The sequence below is a fragment of the Leguminivora glycinivorella genome, chromosome 12 (assembly GCF_023078275.1).
Source record: "Leguminivora glycinivorella isolate SPB_JAAS2020 chromosome 12, LegGlyc_1.1, whole genome shotgun sequence".
Lineage (NCBI taxonomy): Eukaryota > Metazoa > Arthropoda > Insecta > Lepidoptera > Tortricidae > Leguminivora > Leguminivora glycinivorella.
The window spans coordinates 6698007-6722875 of record NC_062982.1 but is presented as its reverse complement, the minus strand read 5'-3'; the positions used below and the strand labels follow the sequence as shown (position 1 = coordinate 6722875).

Below are 24869 nucleotides of genomic sequence, written 5' to 3'. Positions count from 1 at the left end.
CGCATAAAAAAATGATCAATGTAATATTTAAAATAAGTTGGGTTAGGGTTTTCTTGTGACCCTTAAGAGGAAAGAAAGGGGCCTCGGGGGGCGAAGCCCCCGGCATAAAAGGAAGATCAATGTAATTTTTAAAATAAGTTGGGCTAGGGTTTTCTTGTGACCCTTAAGAGCTAAAGTAAGGGGGGCTCGGGGGGCGAAGCCCCCCGCATAAAAGAAAGATCAACCTAATATTTAAAATAAGTTGGGCTAGGGTTTTCTTGTGACCCTTAAGTGCAAAAGTAAGGGGGGCTCGGGGGGCGAAGCCCCCGCATAAAAGAAAGATCAACGTAATATTTAAAATAAGTTGGGTTAGGGTTTTCTTGTGACCTATAAGAGCAACAAAAGGGGGGCTCGGGCGGCGAAGCCCCCCGCATAAAAGAAAGATCAACGTAATATTTAAAATAAATTAGGTTAGGGTTTTCTTGTGACCCTTAAGTGCAAAAGTAAGGGGGGCTCGGGGGGCGAAGCCCCCGCATAAAAGAAATATCAACGTAATATTTAAAATAAGTTGGGTTAGGGTTTTCTTGTGACCCTTAAGAGCAAAGAAAGGGGGCTCGGGGGGCGAAGCTCCCCGCAAAAAAAAGGATCATCGTAGTATGTAAAATAAGTTGGGTTAGGGTTTTCTTGTGACCCTTAAGAACAAAACTAAAAGGGGGTTCGGGGGCGAAGCCCCCGCAAAAAAAAAAAAAATATCAACGTAGTATTCAAAATAAGTTGGTTTAGGGTTTTCTTGTGACCCTCAAGAGTATATAAACAAAAGGGGGGCTCGGGGGGCGAAGCCCCCCGCATAAAAGTAAGATCAACGTAGTATTTAAAATAAGTTGGGTTAGGGTTTTCTTGTGACCCTTAAGAGCAAAAGTAAGGGGGGCTCTGGGGGCAAAGCCACCCACATAAAAGAAGATCAACGTAATACTTAAAATAAATTAGGTTAGGGTTTTCTTGTGACCCTTAAGTGCAAAAGTAAGGGGGGCTCGGGGGGCGAAGCCCCCCGCATAAAAGAAAGATCAACGTAATATTTAAAATAAGTTGGGTAAGGGTTTTGTTGTGACTCTTAAGAGCAAAGAAAGGGGGGCTCGGGGGGCGAAGCCCCCCGCATAAAAGAAAGATCAATGTAATATTTAAAATAAGTTGGGTTAGGGCTTTCTTGTGACCCTTAAGAGCAAAAGTAAGGGGGGCAAAAGTAAGGGCTTTATCAACGAAAAATTTCACGCCACGCCACTGCTAAGCACGTCGCGAAGGTCTACAGATCCCAGAGCCACTATCAGTCTTTTAGTTGCTTAGCAAACTGTCGCGTCCACGTTCCATAATCAGGTTCAACCCCACGCAAATATACTAGAGAGCGACTGAGAAAATTCAACCTTTTGTCTCTTTCCTACTCTGTAAGATGAAATCCTTAAGTTCTGTATTGCATTAATCTTCAAATTAGCGCAGCACTATGAAAAAAATTTTAAATGAATGACTTTATTGCGATAAACTTGGTACCTATACATCAGGTGGTATTAATTCTTATTAAGCAATAGCAATACGTGTTAAGCCACAAATGACTTGCGAAATTCGCCTACTTGAAATAATATTTTTGTTTAAATTTTAAATATATTTCATTATAAACGACTAAAAAGTATAAAATAAATTTATAGTTTAAAAAACTCTAGAAAACACGCTTTTATAAATGCACGTAAAAGCCAAAAATAAATTATGGATCGTTCAAGTTGTCTCTATTGCTGGGATGAAGCAGGGATCGGAACCCGTTCCCAAATACCATTTGATATCGTTCTTAAACCGTTACCTATAAATTTTGTTCAATGGGAACAAAATAATTTCGGTTACGGTTCTTATATCGTTCCCTAAACGAACGGTTCATTATAAATTTTGTTCAGTGGGAACAAAATAATTTCGGTTTCGGTTCTTATTTCGTTCCCTCAAAGAACAGTTCCTTACAGTAACGTTTAAATGAACGAACAGAATTTTAGCGTTCCTAAAACCAATATTATTTCGTTCCGAGCCGCGCGGGAGTAGGTATAGCGACTGTAGCGAGCGCCAGAGCCGAACGTTTTCGCCGACGCACGAGCCGCCTTTCGCTGTCTCTTTTTCACACGAAGTTCATGTATATTTCTGTTTCGGTTAGCCGGCCGGCCGCGGCCGGCAATGAAGGTGAAGGTAGGTTGTTTGTTTTGTTTACTTCATTTACTTGAGTTGCAACTTTCGGCGTATAAACAGCGAACGTGCAGTGATAGTGTATGCTTGATATTGAAACTATTAGGATAGGAAGAAACAGCATAGAATATACACCATGTATAAAGGGCGGCAAATTTTAAAATTGTAGGGCTCACCGGCCAATTGTCTTCATAAAACCTGTCTACTTAAAGTTTCACGTTAACGGAATCATTAAAGGATTAAGACGATACAGGAGGCAAGCACGAATTCAGATTTTTAGGTCTTTATCGCCGTCGCGTTGACGGGGGCGGAACCCACAGAGAGGCCCTGTATAGTAAAGTTGTGTGTGCGTGTGGCGCACGCACACAGACGCGTACGCCGGCGGCGCAAGTACTCGCGCTCGAGCCGACCGGCGCCCGCAATCGCTCTCTATAGTCTCTATCTATATTTTTCTAGTTTTGGACTTCTGATTTGCGTATAGTTTTGGACTCCGTGAAGTATACTCGTACTGATTTGAATAGAATGCAAATTTGTCATATTTTAGGTATTCTAAATATTATTCCTTACCTTATACATAATGTAATTATCTTAAAAGGAATCATGATACCGAAATAAAGTTATTCGGTATGTAAAAAACTAAAGCCTTTTCGATGTCAAAAAGAAAGTTTAAAATAATTTTGTGATAAAGTAAATATTTTCTGAAAGGATTGGGTTATACCTAGGGATTGCAATAATATAAAATCCGGATTTTCGGATTATTTTTAGGGCAAAATCCGAACTCCGGATTAAATCCGGATTTTTTTTAGTAACTAAAGCCTGACAAGTTTTTATTTGACCCTGGAAGAGTGTCGCTACAAATCGTTTTCATATGGCAATAATGTGCCGACGTCATGTATAATCGGGACAGCGAGTACTGGGTTTCGTTTCGCGTTAATATTTGTAGAAAATTAAAGCATGGTTTTAGAGAATGACAATTTAATAAGCTAGGTTTGAAGACATAGACATTGCTACTTCCACACAGCCTAAAATTCATGAAGCTTGTGCCTGTATCGAAGTCGTCGATGTTTATTTTCTTCTTACGTGGGACCTTGTTTTGTACTGGTGGCGATGATGAAACGGCCTCCTTATTTCTTTAAATATTTTTCACGGCAGAGCTAAATACAGACACCATAAATAAGAACAAAAAATATATTAAGCTAAATCGAAACCAACTAATCATTGCATGAGAACATTATTAGGGTGCCCGCCCCCTACACGTAAAGTGGGGAGAGATTTTTTTCATTTCAACCCTGACGTGTGATATTATACCTATTGTTGGATAGGTATTAAAAAATGAATAGGGGTTTACTACTAACATTTTTTGATATTGTTAATTTTTTCGGAAATAATCGCTCGGAAATGTATGGGACATTTCAGAGGTAAACTTTTGTATGGGCTTTGTCAGTCCCGGTATCTATCGTCCTTGATATTAGGCAAGTCAATGTGCACCTCTAACGACTCTTACGCAGTGGCCATTGAGGCCAATCAATTAAAGGTGAGGAAACAGTCTCAGCTGTTGCCATTAGATTTGGTGAAAATAACATTGATCGCGTTGGATATGGTAAGTATGGTTAAGAAACTAAAGCCTGACCAGAAATATAAATAACTATTGTCAGGCAGGAGTGCGCTGTTATTCTGATGTATGGAGTGACAGTTCAGTATAGTATGATGACTATGAAGAAAATAGTTTTAATGAAATTCCGCTACATGGCGCGTAGTCATATATTTCTGGTCATGCTTTACATGTGTATAAAATAAAACAAAACTTATGAATCTTATGATATAATCTTTCCAGTAATTGCCTATGGGAAAATAACATTGTAGTTACCACTGGTAACAACTTAGTGGTAACTCTGACTAGTGGAATAACCCTTATTTTATAACGATATTTCACTAACGAATGTACCAAAATATGATTGACTTTTACACTGAAGCTATAATTATGATAGAGTACACATAATCTTGATACACATTTAATAATATTTTTCTATTTTATTTTCGAGATCTTCTAAACAAGCCCGTAAATTCTCTTCGGGAACTTGTTCTAACTTTTTTCTTATAACGACTGCAACTAGCACGCAGCAAGCACATCGCGTCCGGTTCCGGTTCACTATAAATGGATTGCATGGGTTGTGCTCTCTCAAGGACTGCATCTTGGTCCTTAAAAACATTTAAAAACATATCACTAGGGTCATTCTACTTTTTAGTGCAGGTTTTTGTGTCCCCCAGACAAAAAAAATGTCGATCTGCCATTTTCTTAATGAAATAAAAAAAAATTGCGCAACACATGAAACTTCCGTAATATTTCCTTAACTTCTGTTAACATTTATATTTGAATATTATGTGTTCCGTTCTACGTCGGAGATCTTGATAAGAGAGTGCATCACCTTAGTTGACCGATAGATGCCGCTAGCGTCTATAATGAAGTCGCTCCGTTCTGTTTACCGACTGCCGTGACGTCAGTTCCGTCTCCCCTCCCTGCAAACAGAGGAAATCGCGCGCGCCTCGACCGCCGCCGTCACATTGTTGCGTCGACCGTCTGACCGAAGGTCCGTATACTTTACTTGTCTTGCAGTATGGGCCGCGAGAATTAATTTCTACTTACGAAATTATTTCTTTTCCTTTGGGCAGAACTTAGAACACTGTTTTCTTATTTTAAATAAGATTTCTCTTTTATAAAAATTCCGCAACGGAATATCCGGATCAGTGTTTTTGATTCTACCCACTTTTTATAAATTTTTCTTAATTCTCTGCCCATACTTGCTCAAATCGTTACCAATTATCAGTTTTTATACTAGTGTTTGCGTTTTCGAGATTAAAGTAGAAAATGCACTAGTTGCAAACGTGTTTTTCCTAAACAGTGAAAACATTTTCATAATGAACGGTAACGGAAGTCGCTCCGCATCCGAGGAGAGGGATCGTGCTTCGCGTTCTTCGCGCGGTTCGCGGCGACAGCGCTCAGGGAGCCCGGAAGAATACTATCGTCGGGCGCGCAGCCGGAGCCGCCGCGCCGGCCGCTCGGCGTCGCCGTCGCCGTCGCCGGAGCGCGCGCGCCGGGGCCGCGGCCGCGAGCGTAGCCACGCTCCCAGTAGCGCCTCGCACCGCTCGACGACTTCGGGACTGGAAAGGAGGTTCGAGTTCCTATCGAGCCAATTGGTGAGCCAGCTCAACGATATTTTAGCTACCCACGTGGGCGAGTCGAACACTACAGGGATGCCGCCCCCGCCCGCCGCACAGGCGACCGAAGCGGACGCCGCATCCACGCCGGCCGCCTACGGGGCGCCACCGACCTCGACGGTGCCGCCCGCCCCGGCGGCGCCACCGCCCGGCCTAGCTCGGTCCGCGGCTCCTCCGCTGCCGATTTATATGCTAGCGCCCACCGTACCGCCGCCCGCGCCGGCGACCCCCGCGCCGCCGCTGTCCACAGCGGCGCCCTTGCTGTCCGACGTGGGCCCGTGTGCTGCGATGCCGGCATTTCCGGTCCGCGTGATCCCGATCGGCGCGCACGAGGGCGGGCAGGTACCCGCCGCACGGCACGAGCAGATCGCCGACCTCTCGGTATCTATCAAGGAACCGGCCATCGCTAAGGCGAAAGCGGATCGTGTCGCCAGGAGCTGCGCTCTATCGCGCCTCGACTGCCCGGAATGGAATGCGGTACGTTATGCGGATACCCAAAAGAAATATATAGCTTCTCCCGGGTTCACGGAGGTGCAGATCAACGAGGAGCTCCGCCGTTTCGAAGGCCCCTCGACCTCTCGAGGCTCTCGTGCGACACAAACGGAACGAAGCTTTGCCGCACTTTCCAATGCGATAATCGCACAAAACGAAGCGCTCAACAAAGCCCTGCAAAACTTAATGGAGTGGTCCGCCACACCGGAAGCAGAGCCTGCCGGTGCGCTCTACTGCAAGCTGAAGGACCTGTTCGACAACGAATCAGATTACAAGGTAATCTCTCACGATATCTTACAGATAGTCTCCGGGAAACGGGCCGAAGCCATAGCAGAGCGAAGATTTGACCTACTCCGTTCCATGAAGGATAAATACGTGAAGGAGGACATAGACAAGATTCCTCCGACGTCGGAATACATCTTCAACCCCGAGAAACTGAGCGCCTACGTGCAGAAGATCGGCGGCATCGAAAAGGTGGGAAAACAACCTACGCATAACTCCTTCACTCGTCAGCGCTCTCCTGCCCAGGGTTCGACTCCCAAAGACAAACCCTTTCGCCGACAGGCCTCCAATAAGCAAAAATCGGACAAAAAACCCGCCGCCGCCAAAGGGTCCCGAGACTCCGGCTCCAAGAAAAAGGGGTCGAAAGGAGACAGCTCAAGACACCGTGACACTCGTCGCCGAAGATGACTCACGAAAATTTTCAGCCGGTTGTCTTCAACACTTTCGAGGCAACTGGAAGAAATTAAAAGCCCCGGAAACCGTTCTAGATTTAATTTCATCAGTCCGAATCCCCTTTGTCAAGAAACCCCGTTGATCTTACCTACGCTGGACGTCCTTCACAAGTTTCGCACTCCAGAGTCACCTCAAATGACAGACGAGATAGAAACCATGACACGAGAAGGAGTTCTAGAGCCTGCGCCTCTTACCCCCAGCTACATCTCGCCTCTCTTTCTGCTGCGGAAGAACAACGGGAAAGTAAGAACTATTTTCAATCTAAAGTCTCTCAACCAGTATCTGAGACCCTCACGCTTCAGGCTGTTCAATCACTGTCATATGCACAATTTTCTACAATCCGGAGACTGGCTAGCGAAATTCGACCTAAGCCAAGCATACTACCACGTGCCTATTCTGACTCAACACAGATGCTTTCTTCGGATAAGCTATCAAGGCCGACTAATGCAGATGACATGTCTCCCGTTTGGAATCTCCGTCGCCCCCAAAATATTCGCGACACTATCAAATTGGGTGGCACACTTTCTGAGATCACGTGGTCTTCGCACAGTAGTCTATCTAGACGATTTCTTAATCGCAAACCAATCGAAGAAATCACTAGCAGAGCAGGTACTACTCGCCAACTCGACCCTCGTCAACTTGGGATGGCAAGTAAACTACGAAAAATCCGTCACAAGTCCCACACAGATCATCGAGTTCCTGGGCATCACGTGGGACACGCGTCACAACACTCGATCGCTGCCGGTAAAGAAAGTAAGTTCTCTTCATCAAGACCTACGGAACTGCCTTACTTCCGAGTCACTCACACCAAAGAAGACACGAAGCCTCCTGGGCCGCCTCAACTTCGCGAGCTTCGTGGTCCACAGAGGAGGCTGCACTGTCGCAGTCTACAGCAATACCTCAGGCAGCTAGGAGTAGCCCCACGTCGCCAACCACCTCGTGTTCCAGAGGAAGTCCGGCAGGATCTCCATTGGTGGATCGACAACGTGACCCAAAAAACCCGCATTCACGAGGAGGTAAGGACAACGAACTTTATTGTCACGGACGCATCGGATCACCAGTGGGGAGCAGTCGTCAACGGAAAGCTGTTAAACGGTCAGTGGAGCCACGAACAGAAGGCTTGGCACTGCAACCTCAAAGAGCTTTTCGCAGTTTTCGCAGCATTGTCATCAGAAAGTCAACACCTAAGGAACTCCAGGGTCGTGCTACAATCAGACAACCGGACAGTTGTAGCCTACATAAAAAACGAAGGCGGGACCAGATCCCCTCCTCTCCTAATGCTGACACGAAAGCTACTGACATTAGCGGACCACCTACAAGTGAAACTGGCCCCCTACTACCTGCCAGGCCGGTACAACCCCGAGGCCGACGGACTGTCAAGAGGGCACTGCGCCCCCGAGTGGCACCTGCGCCCAGAAGCCACAGAGAAAATCTTCGCACACTGGGGCACCCCGTCCATCGACCTCTTCGCCTCCGAGAACGCCCACGTGGTATCACGGTATGTCTCAATCGACTCACTCGACTCGAACGCCTGCTATCACGACGCTTTCAGCAGCTACTGGCACTACGACCTGGCATGGATCTTCCCACCTCCCAGCCTCCTGCCACGGGTACTGCACCACCTCAACACTGCGTCAGGTCAGTTCATCGTGATAGCTCCCAAATGGAAGAGACCGTTCTGGAGGCCAGACCTGAAGAAGAGGGCAGTCACGAGGCCACTGAAAATCCACAACCTCCGGACGGCCCTAGTGGACACATCGACAAACCGCCCTCCCGCACAGATCAACGACCTGAGCATGGAGGCCTGGCTAATTTCGGGTGGGACACCGTGACGCAGGGCTGGTCGGATCAAGAGAGAAGCTTGCTGATGTCCCACTGGCGTGCCTCTACGGTAAAAACGTATACGCCAATATGGCGGAAATGGTCTCTGTGGTGCTCAAGGAACAAAATAAACTGCCAGGCGCCCCCTCCCAGCGAAGTAGCGAGATACCTGGCACACCTATTTCTATCAGATAAGTTAGCTTACAGAACGATACTCGTTCACAAATCTGTGATAAGTGCCGTGTGTGAACCTCTATCGGACTCTAAGCTTTCCTCTAACGCTCTAATTAAGAATATTTTAAAAGCTATATCAGTAGCAAAACCACCGCTTCCCAAACCCCCAGTGTGGGACGCTAGAAAGTTGATTAATTACCTTAAATTAACTAATCCTAATATAAGTAGCTTGTATGACGTATCTAGAAGAGCTGCATCTCTATTACTACTAGCATCGGGCCGGCGGGTCCATGACCTTACCCTACTTCACATTAGCGCTGAAAACTTCTCAGATAACCTTAAAGGTGGAAACCCATTACACCATATCATGCTATGACCGTGCTATGAACGTGTCAGACAAAAAAATATTCTTTGTATTACAAAGTATGAGGCTATGCATACTAGCCCGTTCCATCACCGATCATACCCGTAGCGTGCCATGCACGGACCGTCAAATATTGTCGGCGAGGATATTTTGCCGGTGTCGAAACGCTCCGTGAATGGCACGCAACGGTGATAGAACGGTGCGTGCAGGCGGTCAAACGGGGTATAACCGCGTATGGTGACCGTTTGAAGCACGTTATACACGCGTTGTCATACTTCTTTCAGTCACTATACTCGCCTATGCTACGGGGATGATACGCGGACACTACGGTCACTATACTCGTCTATGCTACGGGGATGATACGCGGACACTACGGTCACTTAACTCGTTATGCCCGGATATGAAATGATGTGGACACGTTGTAGTGGGCATAGCCATCCGTGTCGCGTTACATTCCGTGCCTGACACGTTCATAGCACGGTCATAGCATGATATGGTGTAATGGGTTTCCACCTTAATTCTATAACTTTACGTCCGAAATTCGGTTCCAAATCAGATAATAGTTCTTACCAACAGTCTAACTGGACTCTCTTAGAGGCTCCGGATCAAAATATAAACCCAGTATTCTGGATACGTCAACTTATAAAAATCACAGAAAACGTCAGGGGACTCTGCTCTAACTTATTCGTGTCAACCAGAGCCCCATCCAAGCCCGCCTCGCCCACGATGATTGGAGGCTGGCTAAAACGTCTCCTAGCAGACGCCGGTATCGAATCTACACCGGGTAGCTTCCGATCCGCGGTATCGTCACTAAATTGGCTAGAAAAGTATCCAATTAACGATATCCTGGCTAAAGCTAACTGGCAACACGAGTCTACCTTTAGACGCTTCTACCATCGGGATATCCGCGGATCGGACGCGAACCTTACCGAGAAGTCTCTCTCAAATTTATTTAATGTATGATTATACCTTAGGGTTATGTTTCTTTACTCTTTATTATGCTTAATCATAACAGACTACTATAGTCAATTGAATATATATGCGTTTCAAACTACTCTTATTTTAAAGTTATTTACTTTCCTAGCCAATAAGCGTAGCCCTAACGCTCGCGCGCCTGCTGACCCGCCACCAGGAGATAATAAACAGATCTCTTATCAAGATCTCCGACGTAGAACGGAACACATAATATAAAAATTTTACCTTCCAATAAAATTTGTATTATGTTTCCTGATACGTCGGAGATCTGAGTAATGTCTTCCTGGCAGCGTCATTACATAGACGGTACTTCTCCTCAACAATGTGACGGCGGCGGTCGAGGCGCGCGCGATTTCCTCTGTTTGCAGGGAGGGGAGACGGAACTGACGTCACGGCAGTCGGTAAACAGAACGGAGCGACTTCATTATAGACGCTAGCGGCATCTATCGGTCAACTAAGGTGATGCACTCTCTTATCAAGATCTCCGACGTATCAGGAAACATAATACAAATTTTATTGGAAGGTAAAATTTTTATATTTTGCCTATTTTAAGATAATTAAGGGTAACATAGTGGAATTTTATGGTAACATAGTTGTTTTCCATAGTATTGCAAAGTGTCCCCGACCCAATACGCGGACTAACTTAACCAAAAAAAGTATTCTTCTTACAGTGTAGTCCTATGCTTCAAAAATGTATTAAGTTAATTTAATATGTTTGCGTTTTTTATGTAGGCCTCATATATTTTTAAAAGCTTTATTTTTTTTCAAAATAATTACTTTAGTTTTGTCCCTAAGGAAGAAGCGCAATACGATACTACTATGTTACTGGTATTTTCTCAAAAAATCGTTAGATGTCACTGTACCATCACTGGTCGGCTCGATTGGGTTGGTTGGGCATTACAAGAGCGGGATGGAGGGGAATGGCAGTAAGCCGCGTGCCGCCACTCAGTCGCCGCCATGTTGTGAATCAAGATGCGTGTGTTTATTTGGTGTGCACTTTGTTACCCGGCGAAAAGGTAAGTTTCAGAACTTTTACGTTATGTTTTAACTATTGATACGTGGCATCTATGTCACTGAATTGTATTCTATTGTTGGGTTTGCAAATTATATGGTCATTTCGTAAATATCAGGTAGCATCATGTTATTTTACAACTGTGTTACCGGCCCACTTTGTTACGCTGTGGTAACGCAGTTGTAAAAATGGTAACGCAGTTGTAAGTATACTCTGTCACTGATTCTTTCTAATTTTATTTAAGTTGATTGGTTCGTATCGACCCAATATCGGTTTATATTTTAACAATTTCACATTTGTTTGCTGACTTACTTTAATTACTGACGGTAAAATTAGTACTGTAATGCCATGTTTTTATCTTTTACAGAAGATCATGCCGCTAACACCAGCCGAAAAATAACGTCGGTACCGAAACAAGCGAAAATTAGACCCTGTTAAAGATGAGGAAGCAAGAAAAAAGGCTCTAGACAGGTACCACAAAACAAAACGCCTCGTCAAAGACTTAGTTTAACATCATACAATTTATGTTTTACAGAGGTGTAAATGATACTGGCAAACTTTTTAAAGCCGTCGAAACAGACACTAGTTGTGAACCTTATGATAACATTGTTGAAGTGGTTTCTGCACCGAAAAAGATTTTTAAAGGGAAACGCGAATACTACGAATTCCCTAATCCTCTGGAAGTGTTTGAACAATGACTGCAATTATTAATTATTTTTTAAGTAATCCAACCTGCATAAGTGCTGTGATTTTGGTAAAACGGATATAATAAAAGGATTAAATTATTATCTTCAACCTTTGTGGTAACTAAGAGACTGATTAGCTATTTTTGTAGAGAAGAGAATTGTCTATTGAAACAACTTTGTTACTGTTGCACAACTGTGTTACCATTATGTCCCTATTTCTAAGTATAGGTTTTTCAATTTGAGTTGTACAATTGGCATAATAAGCTACATTACAGATATATCAGATGCAAGATAGTATTTTTTTATATCAATGTTAAATACGTTGTTAAGATATTTTTACATATATACATTTTATGTCAAATCTTTGTAAACAAAAGTGCACAACGGTAACACAGTTGTCATTTAATGTGATTTATAGGACTTAATTAATGATAATTTTTTATTATAGTTATGGAAGAGAAAGGTTTATGTTCCTAAAATACGTTTTGTTAATTGTTTGTTTGTAATGAGTGACTGAAGCTGCTCAATAAAAATATTTAGATTGGTAACAAAGTGGTTTGATTTTTCTACCTTGGTCTGCAAAACCTTCATTTTCAGAAAGAAATATGTACAAAATTCGCTGCTGGCAGTTAATTTCAATTGTTTGGATATAATTACGCATAAAAACAGTTAATTTACTTCATTTATCTCTAATGATAAAATTTTTAAAACCCATTTTTAGCAGTGCAAAAACCTGCACTAAAAAGTAGAATGACCCACTATTACAAATTCACACAGATTAAGTAACACACATATTTATACAAATTAGTGCAGATTATATTTTATACAGCTTTCTCACACTATAAGCACTTACATCCAACTCAAGGTCATCAGAATCGCTTGGATATGGGGTAGTTTTTTCTCTATACATATATATTTTTTTGAAGGCTAGATCTTCATCATCTATGTCAAAGCTTTTATCTGCAATAAAAATATCTTATTTATTTTGCATAATGTACTTACATTTCTAGAAAATTATTACAATAAGTTACAAGCTTTTGAGAATTGGGCCCTTGGTGTATCTACATGGAATACACAACTGTAGTTGGCGAGTGTATTAGTGTCTACACTGTCTACAGACGACCAAACCGACCAAGGTCCAACAAGTACGGGATTGTAAGAGCGGGAGAGCTACGTCAACCGGGGTGGCTTTAGGAAAATTTGGGGTTACTTTGATGGTATTTGAACGGCTTTAAAATTAACATCATTCATTATTTACTGAAACTGTTCATGTAATTAGTAGATAGATAATAGATCAATAAATATTCTTGTAAATCTACCATAGAAAATCGCGAATTTACTTACAGTATGACTTTAAAACTAAATTTTCAAAGTCACCCCTGCGTTTTAAAGCCACCCCGGTTGACCGTATAAGGCTTTCTCATTTTTTTACAAATAACTGCGTCCCTAATTGACATATGTCGGTACGGTCGCCTGTAAGTACCTACTTTAGGAGTAACACCGAATAGGGCTTGTATTGTAATCCGGATATATCCGCTGATTTTGAAATTCGGATAATTTGCACGTTAAAATCCGGATAAAACGAATAATTCGAATATTGTGAATGACAGAAATACCATTGCAATTTTTAAGAAGCTCATTTGGAAAACAAATTTTAAAGTAAAATTAACACATTTACGATATTAAAGCGATTTATATCAAAAATTACTCCTTGAGTGGCACTACTACCTTATTTAATAATAGTCATACTAGTTATGAAAAGAAAGCTGCACTTTTGGATGGAAGCAAGTCGCTTTGCATGGTGATAGTAGACATCATAGTAAACGATTTTTTCCGAGGATATCGAAATTTCATCTCTTAGGAAGCCGAGCGTAGCGAGGTGTTTTATGAAAATGAAAAAAATTCTATCTTTTTATTGTATCGTCCGATTTTGACAAAACGTATCTCAAATGAAAGGTATTAATTTGTGTAATTAAAAAAATACAAAGAAAAAAAATTTAAAATAAAAGTAAGAAAAAAATAAAAAAAGTAAATTTCCGTCTCGCACTGAATAACTTCAAAGAATGACAGACAAAATGTACAATGTCGATATACAAGTTTTTTTTTAATCGAAGACAGATAAATTTTTAGTTGAAAACTGAAGACCGCATCGAAATCAGATCAGCATTTTTTAAGATACAAGTTGCCAAAGTTGGGAAAGATCGCTTTATATGGCCACTTTGAAATTCCTTTGCCAGAAAGTCAGAAATAATATGTTTTTCGGACACAGAAAAATACATAGTAACAGTACACATCAAACTAAAATTAAAAATTCCGAGGATATTATAATTTCATCCCTTAGAACGACGAGCGTAGCGAGGTCGGTTACGAAAACCGAAAAAAAAATCTCATTTTTTGGACGTCGTCCGATTTTGACAAAACATGTTTCATTTGAAAGGTATTACTTTATGTAACTTAAAAAAAATATTGAAAAAAATTGGAAAAAAAATGTAAGATTTAAAAAAAAAAAACCTTAATTTTCGTATCACACTGAATAACCGCAAAAAACGGTAGACACGGTGTATAATTTCGATATATGATTTTTTTAAATTAAAGACAAATAAATGTATGATTATAAACTAAAAACCGAATCGAAATCGAATCAGTAGTTTTTAAGATGCAATTTGTCAAAGTTGGCTTAGTTTGTTTATATGGTCGCTTATAAATTCCTTAGCCAGAAAGTCAGAAACATTATATTTTTCTCACAGTTAAAAGTATGCATAGGTAATAGACATCATAATAAACAATTTTTTACGAGGATATAAAAAATTCATCCCTTGGAAAGCCGAGCGTAGCGATGTCTGTTACGAAAAACAAAAAAAAGGCAGTTTTTTTTATTGGATCGTCTTTGTAAGGGTTTCTAAGGAATGAAATTTTTATATCCTTGTAAAAAAATGTTTATAATGATGTCTATTACCTATGCATACTTTTAACTGTAAGAAAAATATAATGTTTCTGACTTTCTGGCTAAGGAATTTATATTATAACTATTATAAGCGACCATATAAACAAACTAAGCCAACTTTGACAACTTGCATCTTAAAAACTACTGATTCGATTTCGATTCGGTTTTTAGTTTATAATCATGCATTTATTTGTCTTTAATTTAAAAAAATCATATATCGAAATTATACACCGTGTCTACCGTTTTTTGCGGTTATTCAGTGTGATACGAAAATTAAGGTTTTTTTTTTTTAAATCTTACATTTTTTCCCAATTTTTTTCAATATTTTTTTTAAGTTACATAAAGTAATACCTTTCAAATGAAACATGTTTTGTCAAAATCGGACGACGTACAAAAAATTAAGATTTTTTTTTCGGTTTTCGTAACTGACCTCGCTACGCTCGTCGTTCTAAGGGATGAAATTATAATATCCTCGGAATTTTTAATTTTAGTTTGATGTGTACTGTTACTATGTATTTTTCTGTGTCCGAAAAACATATTATTTCTGACTTTCTGGCAAAGGAATTTCAAAGTGGCCATATAAAGCGATCTTTCCCAACTTTGGCAACTTGTATCTTAAAAAATGCTGATCTGATTTCGATGCGGTCTTCAGTTTTCAACTAAAAATTTATCTGTCTTCGATTAAAAAAAACTTGTATATCGACATTGTACATTTTGTCTGTCATTCTTTGAAGTTATTCAGTGCGAGACGGAAATTTACTTTTTTTATTTTTTTCTTACTTTTCTTTTAAATTTTTTTTCTTTGTATTTTTTTTAAATTACACAAATTAATACCTTTCATTTGAGATACGTTTTGTCAAAATCGGACGATACAATAAAAAGATAGAATTTTTTTCATTTTCATAAAACACCTCGCTACGCTCGGCTTCCTAAGAGATGAAATTTCGATATCCTCGGAAAAAATCGTTTACTATAATGTCTACTATCACCATGCAAAGCGGCTTGCTTCCATCCAAAAGTGCAGCTTTTGGCCAAAAATTCTCCATAACAAGTATGACTATAAGTAAAATAAAAAATAAAAAATAATAAATAAATATTATAGGACAGTTTTACACAGATTGACTGAGGCCCACGGTAAGCTCAAGAAGGCTTGTGTTGTGGGTACTCAGACAACGATATATATAATATATAAATACTTATATACATAGAAAACATCCATGACTCAGGAACAAATATCTGTGCTCATCACCCAAATAAATGCCCTTACCGGGATTCGAACCCGAGTAAGTAAGTTTCGAATAAGTAAATAAATAATAAACAAAAATATTGGGGGACATCTTACATAGATCAACCTAGCCCCAAACTAAGCAAAGCTTGTACTATGGGTGCGATACGAATACATACTTATATAGATAAATACATACTTATATACACAGAAAACATCCAAGACTCAGGAACAAATATCTATGCTCATCACACAAATAAATGCCCTTACCGGGATTCGAATCCGCCGGGACCGCGGCTTAGCAGGCAGGGTTTTTTTCATGAATATTTGTGGATAATCTCATGTAAATGTATATCAATTTAACTCAATCAATCAAGTGACACTGAGTACCGTATCAAACGCTGCACTTTCATTATTGTTAGCATCCGAATACATTATAAATAAATAAATAAATTGCAAACAGAACTAAAACTGTTCAAATTTTCTGACAAAAAGAAGTCTTCTATGTATCCCGCGGCGGAAGACCTGTTTAGTATTGAACTGCAGAACAAGATGAAGTAGTTAAGCAGATACGCTTTTACATTTTATCCTTTAATCGTAAACTAGAACTTTCCTTTGCTAATCCGCGATAGATTAACATGGATTTCCGCAAAGTAACGCCTGATTCCATCGATTATTTTATCCTTTCAAAATAGGTTGCAAGTGTTGCAACACCAAAACTTTTTCGCTGTATACGTAACGTAAGGCCCTCTGGCTAAGAACGTCTACCCGAGAGTCCCAAGTGTAACTGGAATGGAGTCACGAAGTCATCAAAGATAAGAGGTGAAAATTATTAGAGAGAAAGATCATTCAGCCTTGTTATTTAACAAAGCTAAATGGTGTTTGTAATATGTCATAGTTCTTTTTGCATTTGAATAAATCGGCAATGAAAACCTCGTAAATGCAATCTGATATTTAAACAAGGAGTAGGTAGGTAATACCTTTTTTAGGTAATATTCGATCTAAACGATCACAACATGACGTTTTGCCTCATATGGCAATCAGATTATGTCTCTAGCATTAAAATTCATTAATATCAAATATTAGTCAAAATTACATAAAAATAAAATCATATATCTTATGGGCAACTGAAGTCATTTCATAAAAACCGGCCAAGAGCGTGTCGGGCCGCGCTCAGTGTAGGGTTCCGTAGTTTTCCGTATTTTTCTCAAAAACTACTGAACCTATCAAGTTCAAAACAATTTTCCTAGAAAGTCTTTATAAAGTTCTACTTTTGTGATTTTTTTCATATTTTTTAAATATATGGTTCAAAAGTTAGAGGGGGGGGGGGGACGCACTTTTTTTTCCTTTAAGAGCGATTATTTCCGAAAATATTAATATTATCAAAAAACGATCTAAGTGAACCCTTATTCATTTTTAAATACCTATCCAACGATGTATCACACGTTGGGGTTGGAATGAAAAAAAAAATCTGCCCCCACTTTACATGTAGGGGTGGTACCTAATAAAACATTTTTTTCCATTTTTTATTTTTGCACTTTGTTGGCGTGATTGATATACATATTGCTACCAAATTTCAGCTTTCTAGTGCTTAAGGTTACTGAGATTATCCGCGGACGGACGGACGGACGGACGGACGGACAGACAGACATGGCGAAGCTATAAGGGTTCCTAGTTGACTACGGAACCCTAAAAAAGGCAAGAATGAAATAACTAAGTAACCTAACCTAACATTAAGGTTACGAACAACAGCTCAAGCCTGATTATAAAATAACAATTTCCTACGACGTGTTTTTCGTATCGTAGTACATAATTATGTTACTAATTATGAGATTTATTAAATAAAATAAAAAATATTCGAAATATCCATTTTATCCGAATATCCGGATTTTCAAATATCGAGTCGAATCATCCGGATTTCGAATTGGACGGATAATTGCAAGCCCTAACACCGAACCACCGGGCAGAGTTTCAGTATTTAGGTTTATGAAGGTTTAGTATAGGTAAGTACTTACTCAGTGGCTCATTCTGTGCATCGATCAAGTCATAAATATCATCATTAGTGCCCCTTTCACTCGCAGCAGTATAAGAACATTGGATGAATTGGGATTCTTCGAGTTCTGGGACACGGGAGTGTTGAATACTAAAAACAATTTATTTTTGTGACTAATTGCACATTTCACATCTTTCATTGTGACGTTTTTAGACTAAGGGCCCGTTGCATCAACCACATTTGACACACACATCATCGTCACGCAGCAGACGCCTATGGAACTGTCCATACAATAAAATTTAACGAATGCTTTAACGGTGACAGACGGTTTGGTGCAACTGACCCTAAAGGTCCATTGTTGATAGTAGCTGATGTAATTTCTATGGTAATTGACTATCTACAGTACCAACGACACAATTAATGGGAAAGTAGTGTATATTGTACACACGCACACGCACACGCACACGCACACGCACACGCACACGCACACGCACACACACACACACACACACACACACACACACACACACACCTGAGATGACCGTACCAAGGTCAAATAAGGACGCTCGCTCTTGCTAATAGCGGCGTCCCGTCCTTATTTGACCTTGGACTGTACGATTGCCTGTAAATAAATACTTAAGCGTCGTGACATTACTTAAATTTTAAAATCGGTAAAATTGAAAGCACTAAGTTAAAAGAAAAAAACTTACTTCATTGTGGTTGTGGTGCAGAATGTTTTCGACGTATTTGTTTCGTTCGACGCCACGTTTACTCACCGCTAGTCTCAAATCAAACTAAAGTTACTAAAGTGATGGCCGTGGCCGACACCGCTTGCACTGTTCGTTCAAATTCTTGGAAATAGAAAAACCGAAATAATTTCGTTCCTGCGAACTGTTCTTTAAAGAACGTATCATTTAATTCCGTTCCCGCGAACTGTTCTTTAAAGAACGTATCATTTAATTCTGTTCTTCGGAACAGTTCTCACTCATCTCAACGGGATGAAGAGATCCCTGGGAAAGAGTAAACTATGTGCTTTTAATTATAATATTTGATTGTAAAAGCGTGGGGCGCTGTAACAGGAAAAACTTTTTGTATAACTTGCTGAGAAATCAAGTTAAGCTATATTACGAGAAGCAGTTTACACAGATTGGCGCGCTAACTGGACTTGCAGCACGACTGCAGCGTGGGGCTTTTACAATCAAATATTATAATTAAAAGCACATAGTTTACTCTTCATCCCAGCAATAGAGACAACTTGAACGATCCATAATTTATTTTTGGCTTTTACGTGCATTTATAAAAGCGTGTTTTCTAGAGTTTTTTAAACTATAAATTTATTTATGTAGTAAGAAGCTTACGACTTTTTTTACATAAATATTGGTTACACCTTAAACAAATCAACTTAGCCCCAAAACTAAGCAAAGCTTGTACTATGGGTGCTAAGCGACGATATACATACTTAAATAGATAAATACATACTTATATACATAGACAACATCCATGACTCAGGAACAAATATTTGTGCTCATCACACAAACAAATGCCCTTACCGGGTTCGAACCCAGGACCGCGGCTCAGCATCCAGGGTCACTACCGACTGAGCCAGACCGGTTGTTGACTTCTAGAAGAGTTCTCCTATCTGATTGATTTGAGAAAACTTTATTTATCGGTAAATTTTCCACCTAAATTGGTGGTTTTAACGAATATGACTAATTTCTAATATTATATTTTCAGTTGACGCCACTAACACAAGACACCCTAACGGACGGCGTCCACTGCACAGTGAAGCACGAAGGTAAAATCTATCGTGCCATCTTGAACGACGCGTCGGACGCGAACAACGTCCTTGCCGTGTTGCCCGACTATGGCAACACTGTCACCACATCATTGGCCAATGTAAGTCGTGTAGTTACTTCACCGTCACCAAATCCAAGTTTTTTTTTAATTATTATAAATGGGCTTACTCTTGGCCACAGGCTAGCCAATGGCAAAAACGTGGCCTACGATAGAGCGAGCTCGCCCAAAATTTCTTCGTCATCAAAGAGAAAGTTGAAAATACTCCATTCATCGAGCTAAAACGTCATTGTTTCCTTTTTAGGGTTTCCGTAGTCAACTAGGAACCCTTATAGTTTCGCCATGTCTGTCTGTCCGTCCGTCCGTCCGCGGATAAGCTTAGTATCCGTTAGTACTAGAAAGCTGAAATTTGGTACCAATATATGTATATATCAATCACGCCGACAAACTGGTAAAATAAAAAACTAGTGGAAAAAAATGTTTTCTTAAGGTAACCCCCCTACATGTAAAGTGGGGACTGATTTTTTTTTCTTTCCACCCCCAACGTGTGCTAAATTGTTGGATAGGTATTTAAAAATGAATAAGGGTTTACTAAAATCTTTTTTTTGATAATATTAATATTTTCGGAAATAATCGCTCCTAAAGGGAAAAAGTGTGTTGGGCCCCCCTCTAACTTGTGAACCATAAGTATGTTTAAAAAATATGAAAAAAAATCACAAAAGTAGAACTTTCTAGGAAAATTGTTTTGAACTTGATAGGTTCAGTAGTTTTTGAGAAAAATACGGAAAACTGCACTAGTTGCACTACACTGAGCGTGGCCCGACACGCTCTTGGCCTGTTTTTTATTCAATACAAACAAGTATCTATGTGTATCATGCTTATGCTTTAACTTAAACATGATTTTCACCCACAGTTGATGATCCTGCCAACGGAACTGAGCGTATACTACTACCAGTCCCTGGAGTGCTGCCTGAACAACTACACGGCGGAATCCAACGTCCTGATGCCGCTCGAAGAGCTCAAGACGACCCTGACTGGAAACAAGTTCATCATATACGTTGACAGCGTAGAGGGAATACGGTAAGTCTAGAACGAAGCTTCTCCACAGACTAAACTATCAAAATTTGAAAACACCATTTAAGATTTTAAGGATTTTACATAAGCAAAATCCTTGAAATCTCTTGCTGAATTATCACGGGACATCGACTAGGCTGTTGATTCGGGGAATCCCAGTTAAACGCATTCGCAAATTTGCTCTGGTATATTTTTGCAGCAATCTCTGGATCAGTTGTCACATGCACGATGGGACCAGTAAACGACGAAAGTAACTAGGGATAAGAAAAAATAATTCAACAAATAATTGTTTTTTTCTTCAGTAAATTCTTAAAAACATTCGTAGCATTAGTCAATCCGTATATGACAATAATCTCATTATTCCTTTTCAGTTTGGTAACCACCTTATACGACATCAATACGGGCAAGAAGCTCGCCATCTTCGAACCTGACGAAGGCGCCTTTGAAGACGTCGTCACGCTCTGCGCGCGCACTGTCTTCAACTACAACTTTGGACTGTGCAGCGTGCAGCATCTAGAGAATCTCAATGAGATATATCTGCAGAAGACTGCTGACATCGACAAGGTTCAGCAGCTGTTGGACAGGCTTTATGCCTTCTATGATGAAGGTGAGTACAAATGTGCACTGTCTTTTCATATACAACTTCGGACTCTGCAACGTCCAACACTTGGAAAACTTCAACAAGGTTTACCTTTATTCAATTTCGTAATTTGTTACAGGCACACCCGAGCCACTCGAGGAGTTCGAACCTGACACGCTGTGCGCGGTCAAGTCGTCCGACGGCAACTGGTACCGCGCCACCGTCGTCAGCGCCACCGACGCCGACGCCACCGTGCAGTTCCCCGACTACGGCAACTCGGAGACCGTCGCCAAAGATGGCGTCAAGAAGCTGGACAAGTCCTTCTTCGAGCCCTGCGCTCAGGCGCTCGTCGCGAGCCTGGGGCTGCTCGCGCTCACCGACGACGCGGTCGCCAAGCTGTCCGAGTGGACCACGGACAAGGACGTGCAAGTCACGCTCGCGTTCGGCACCGACGGCTGGCTCGCCAGTCTACACCTCGACGGGGTGGACCTGTCCATGAAACTGGTCAACGAGAAGCTCGCCACCCCGCAGGTGACCGCCGAGGAGGAGCCCGCGCCCGAACCCGCGCCGGTCGTCGAGCCCGTCGAGCCCGTGTCGCTGCCGCCCGGCTGCACGCAGGTCTACATCAGCCACATCGACAGCCCCGGACACTTCTGGCTCCAGATGGCCGACAAGGTCGACAGGATCGACGAGATCCAGGCCGAGCTCGCGGCCGACGCCGACAAGTACGCGGACCTCGAGACGCGCGAGATGGGCACGCTCTGCGTCGCCAAGTACTCCGCCGACGACCTCTGGTACCGCGCCGAGGTGCTCGACCTCGACTCCGACATCACCACCGTGCGCTTCATCGACTACGGCAACACCGACGTGCTCGACAACTCGCCCGGCCTCATCAAGGCCATGCCGGAGAGCCTGCGCGGCGTGGAGCCGCTGTGCGTGCGCTCCAGCGTCAACGCCGTGCCCACCGGCACCGGCCAGTGGACCGAGGCGGCCGGCGACAGCTTCGAGGCGCTCGTGGGCGACACGGCGCAGCCCGTGGACGCGCTCGTCGTGCTCAAGGACGTCACCACCTACGTGGACCTGTTCGTGGCCGGCCGCAACCTCACCGACCGACTGGTCGCCGCAGGACACGCCGCGCGCGCCGAGCAGCCCACCGAGTGCGGCGACCTGCCCTCGTGCTTCGCCAGCCACGTCAACTCGCCCTCCGAGTTCTGGGTGCAGCTCGAGTCCGCCACCGCCGAGCTGCAGGCCATGGAGGCCGCCATGGAGGACGCCGAGAACCTGCCCGAGCTGCCGTCCCGGGAGGAGGGCGTGCTGTGCGCCGCCGAGTACCCCGAGGACGGCGCCTGGTACCGCGCGCAGGTCATCGTCGACGGCTCCGAGGGCACCGAGGTGCTGTTCATGGACTACGGCAACGCCTCCATCGCCACCGAGCTGCGCAGCCTCCCGGACGAGCTCAAGCTGAAGCCGGCGCTGTCGCGCAAGTGCGCGCTGCAGAAGCCGCGCGACATCAAGGCGTGGTCTCGGAAGTCCGAGGTGAAGTTCAACGAGCTCGCCGCCGAGGGCCGCACCATCTTCAACGTGCAGTTCATCGCGTCCGGCGACATCTCCATCGTGGAGCTCTACCTCGAGGGCAAGTCCGTCACGGAGGAGCTCGTGAGCCTGTGCGAGCCGCAGCCGTCCGCCGAGCGACCCTCGCCCGTGGGCCAGGACCTGCGCGGCGTCGGCAAGCTGTGCTACGTGCACGACCTCGACGAGTTCTACGTGCACCTCGAGGACAAGAACCCGGACTTCGACAGGGTCACCGAGGCGATGGGCGACGCGGCCGACTTCGAGTCGGCGGCCGAGCTGAAGGTCGGCTCCGTCTGCGCCGCCTTCTGGGCCGAGGACGAGGAGTGGTACCGCGGCAAGATTCTAGAATTCTGCGACGCGAGCTACCACGTCCAGTTCCTGGACTACGGCAACAAGGCCAAGTGCGAGGAGTTCCGGCAGCTGCCCGCGCAGCTGGCGGCCGTGGCGCCGCTCGCGCGCCGCTGTCGCCTCGCCGCGCCCGCCGGGGCCGACGTCGGCGCCGCGAGGAACAAGCTCGACGAGCTCATGGCCGACGACACGACATTCCACATTGAATTCCTAGACAGCGCTTCGGAGCCGGCGCTCGTCAAACTCATCCTTAACGGGGAGGATGTCAGTACTATCCTTTTTGGCTCGAGACCGAGTGAAGTAGAAAAAGCGGAAGCCGGACCTGAAACTGCCGCTCCTGAAAATATTGAAGTTCCGAAAGAGACTGCCTCCGCCGAAACGGAAGCGCAGCCCGAACGAACCGATGAGGAAGTTAAAAAATCTACTGAATCGGAGCCTTTAGAAGCGGCCATACCTGTTGAAACGCGAGAAGTGGACTCGTCTAAAGCGGGCGAACGGGAAGTTACCGAATCAGTATTAGTAGGTGATAGTAAAAAGAAATCCGAAGTTCATACCGAAAAAGAGGCCGAGGATGAAGATAAGTTTGAGGATGCCAACGAGCTGGACTCGTCGCATCCGGATCTGGACGAAAGCTTAGAAAGTAATCACACAGTTATTGAGAACAAATCCTTTGAAGCCAACCCCGACAGTTTAAATGACTCCGGCGACCATAAAACGATACTAGAGTCTCCTAAACAGGACACTTCATCTTCCACCCTGGAGAGCTCCAATGGAACTATCAAAACTCCAGAAAAAGACAATTCGAAGGATTCTATAAATACAGATGCTGGCTACACGAGCAGTGATTGCACCAAAGACGGATCCCCAATGAAGGAACCCAGTAAGGTACCAATTAAATTGGAATCAGATATAGGAGAAACAGTATCAGAGCTTAAAACTCAAAACTTGGTATCAGATTTAGATGTAGAAAAATCAAAGGTAGAACTCAAAAATGAATCAAAAGAGAACAATATTGAACCTAGCGTTAAATCAAATGACGTCAGTAAAGTCGAAGAAATTAAAGCTATCGACTAACAGATATATTTTTAAATTAAGTCCTAGGACTCCTGTACGATAAAAAATCTCATTGTTTAATTGTAATATTAATAATGAAAAGCGATGCCTGATTGTGATAGATACTTGAAAGGGATTTATTTTGTATATCTCTTTGCGTCAGTTAAAATTGTATTAAAGTGTCTAGAGAACGTTTTTGTAGTAGATTATTTATTATAGGCGTATAAATTGACTTCCACCAGTCACCACGTACAGTTTCCGTGTTTAATCGAAACTTCCAGAGACTAGACTGAATAGCCTTATCTTTTGTAGTTTTAGATGATCTCTCTAAACATTTTGATACATTATTAAATTTGTTATCCTAGATATAAGGAGTTTACTTGATTACCTTACGTAACGTAAAAATTTTGTTGATTTGTTAATTTCATGTGGAAAAGATAACTTTTTTTTGTTTATTTACAGTCCCAGGTTTTTTTACCTGTTTGTTTTCTGATTTGTTTCTTTAAGTCATAGCATTTACGTAAACGTTTGAAGACTTTGAAGTTTCATACTGTGACATTGTAAATACTCTTATTTTTCTACGTTTGACGTTGTTTAATGTATACTTAGATAGGGATA

At 42.4% G+C, this 24869-nt stretch overlaps 1 protein-coding gene across 1 annotated transcript in view; it reads left to right on the top strand.

Moving 5' to 3' along the window:
• Positions 1-24291, top strand: part of LOC125232228 (maternal protein tudor) — a 45265-nt gene extending 20974 nt beyond the window's left edge. Inside the window, 4 exon segments of the mRNA XM_048137869.1 lie at positions 19565-19726; positions 20538-20704; positions 21070-21305; positions 21418-24291. Of these exon segments, the coding sequence (XP_047993826.1) occupies positions 19565-19726; positions 20538-20704; positions 21070-21305; positions 21418-24272 (3420 nt within the window). The 3' untranslated portion in view covers positions 24273-24291.
• Positions 24292-24869: the final 578 nt, after the last annotated feature.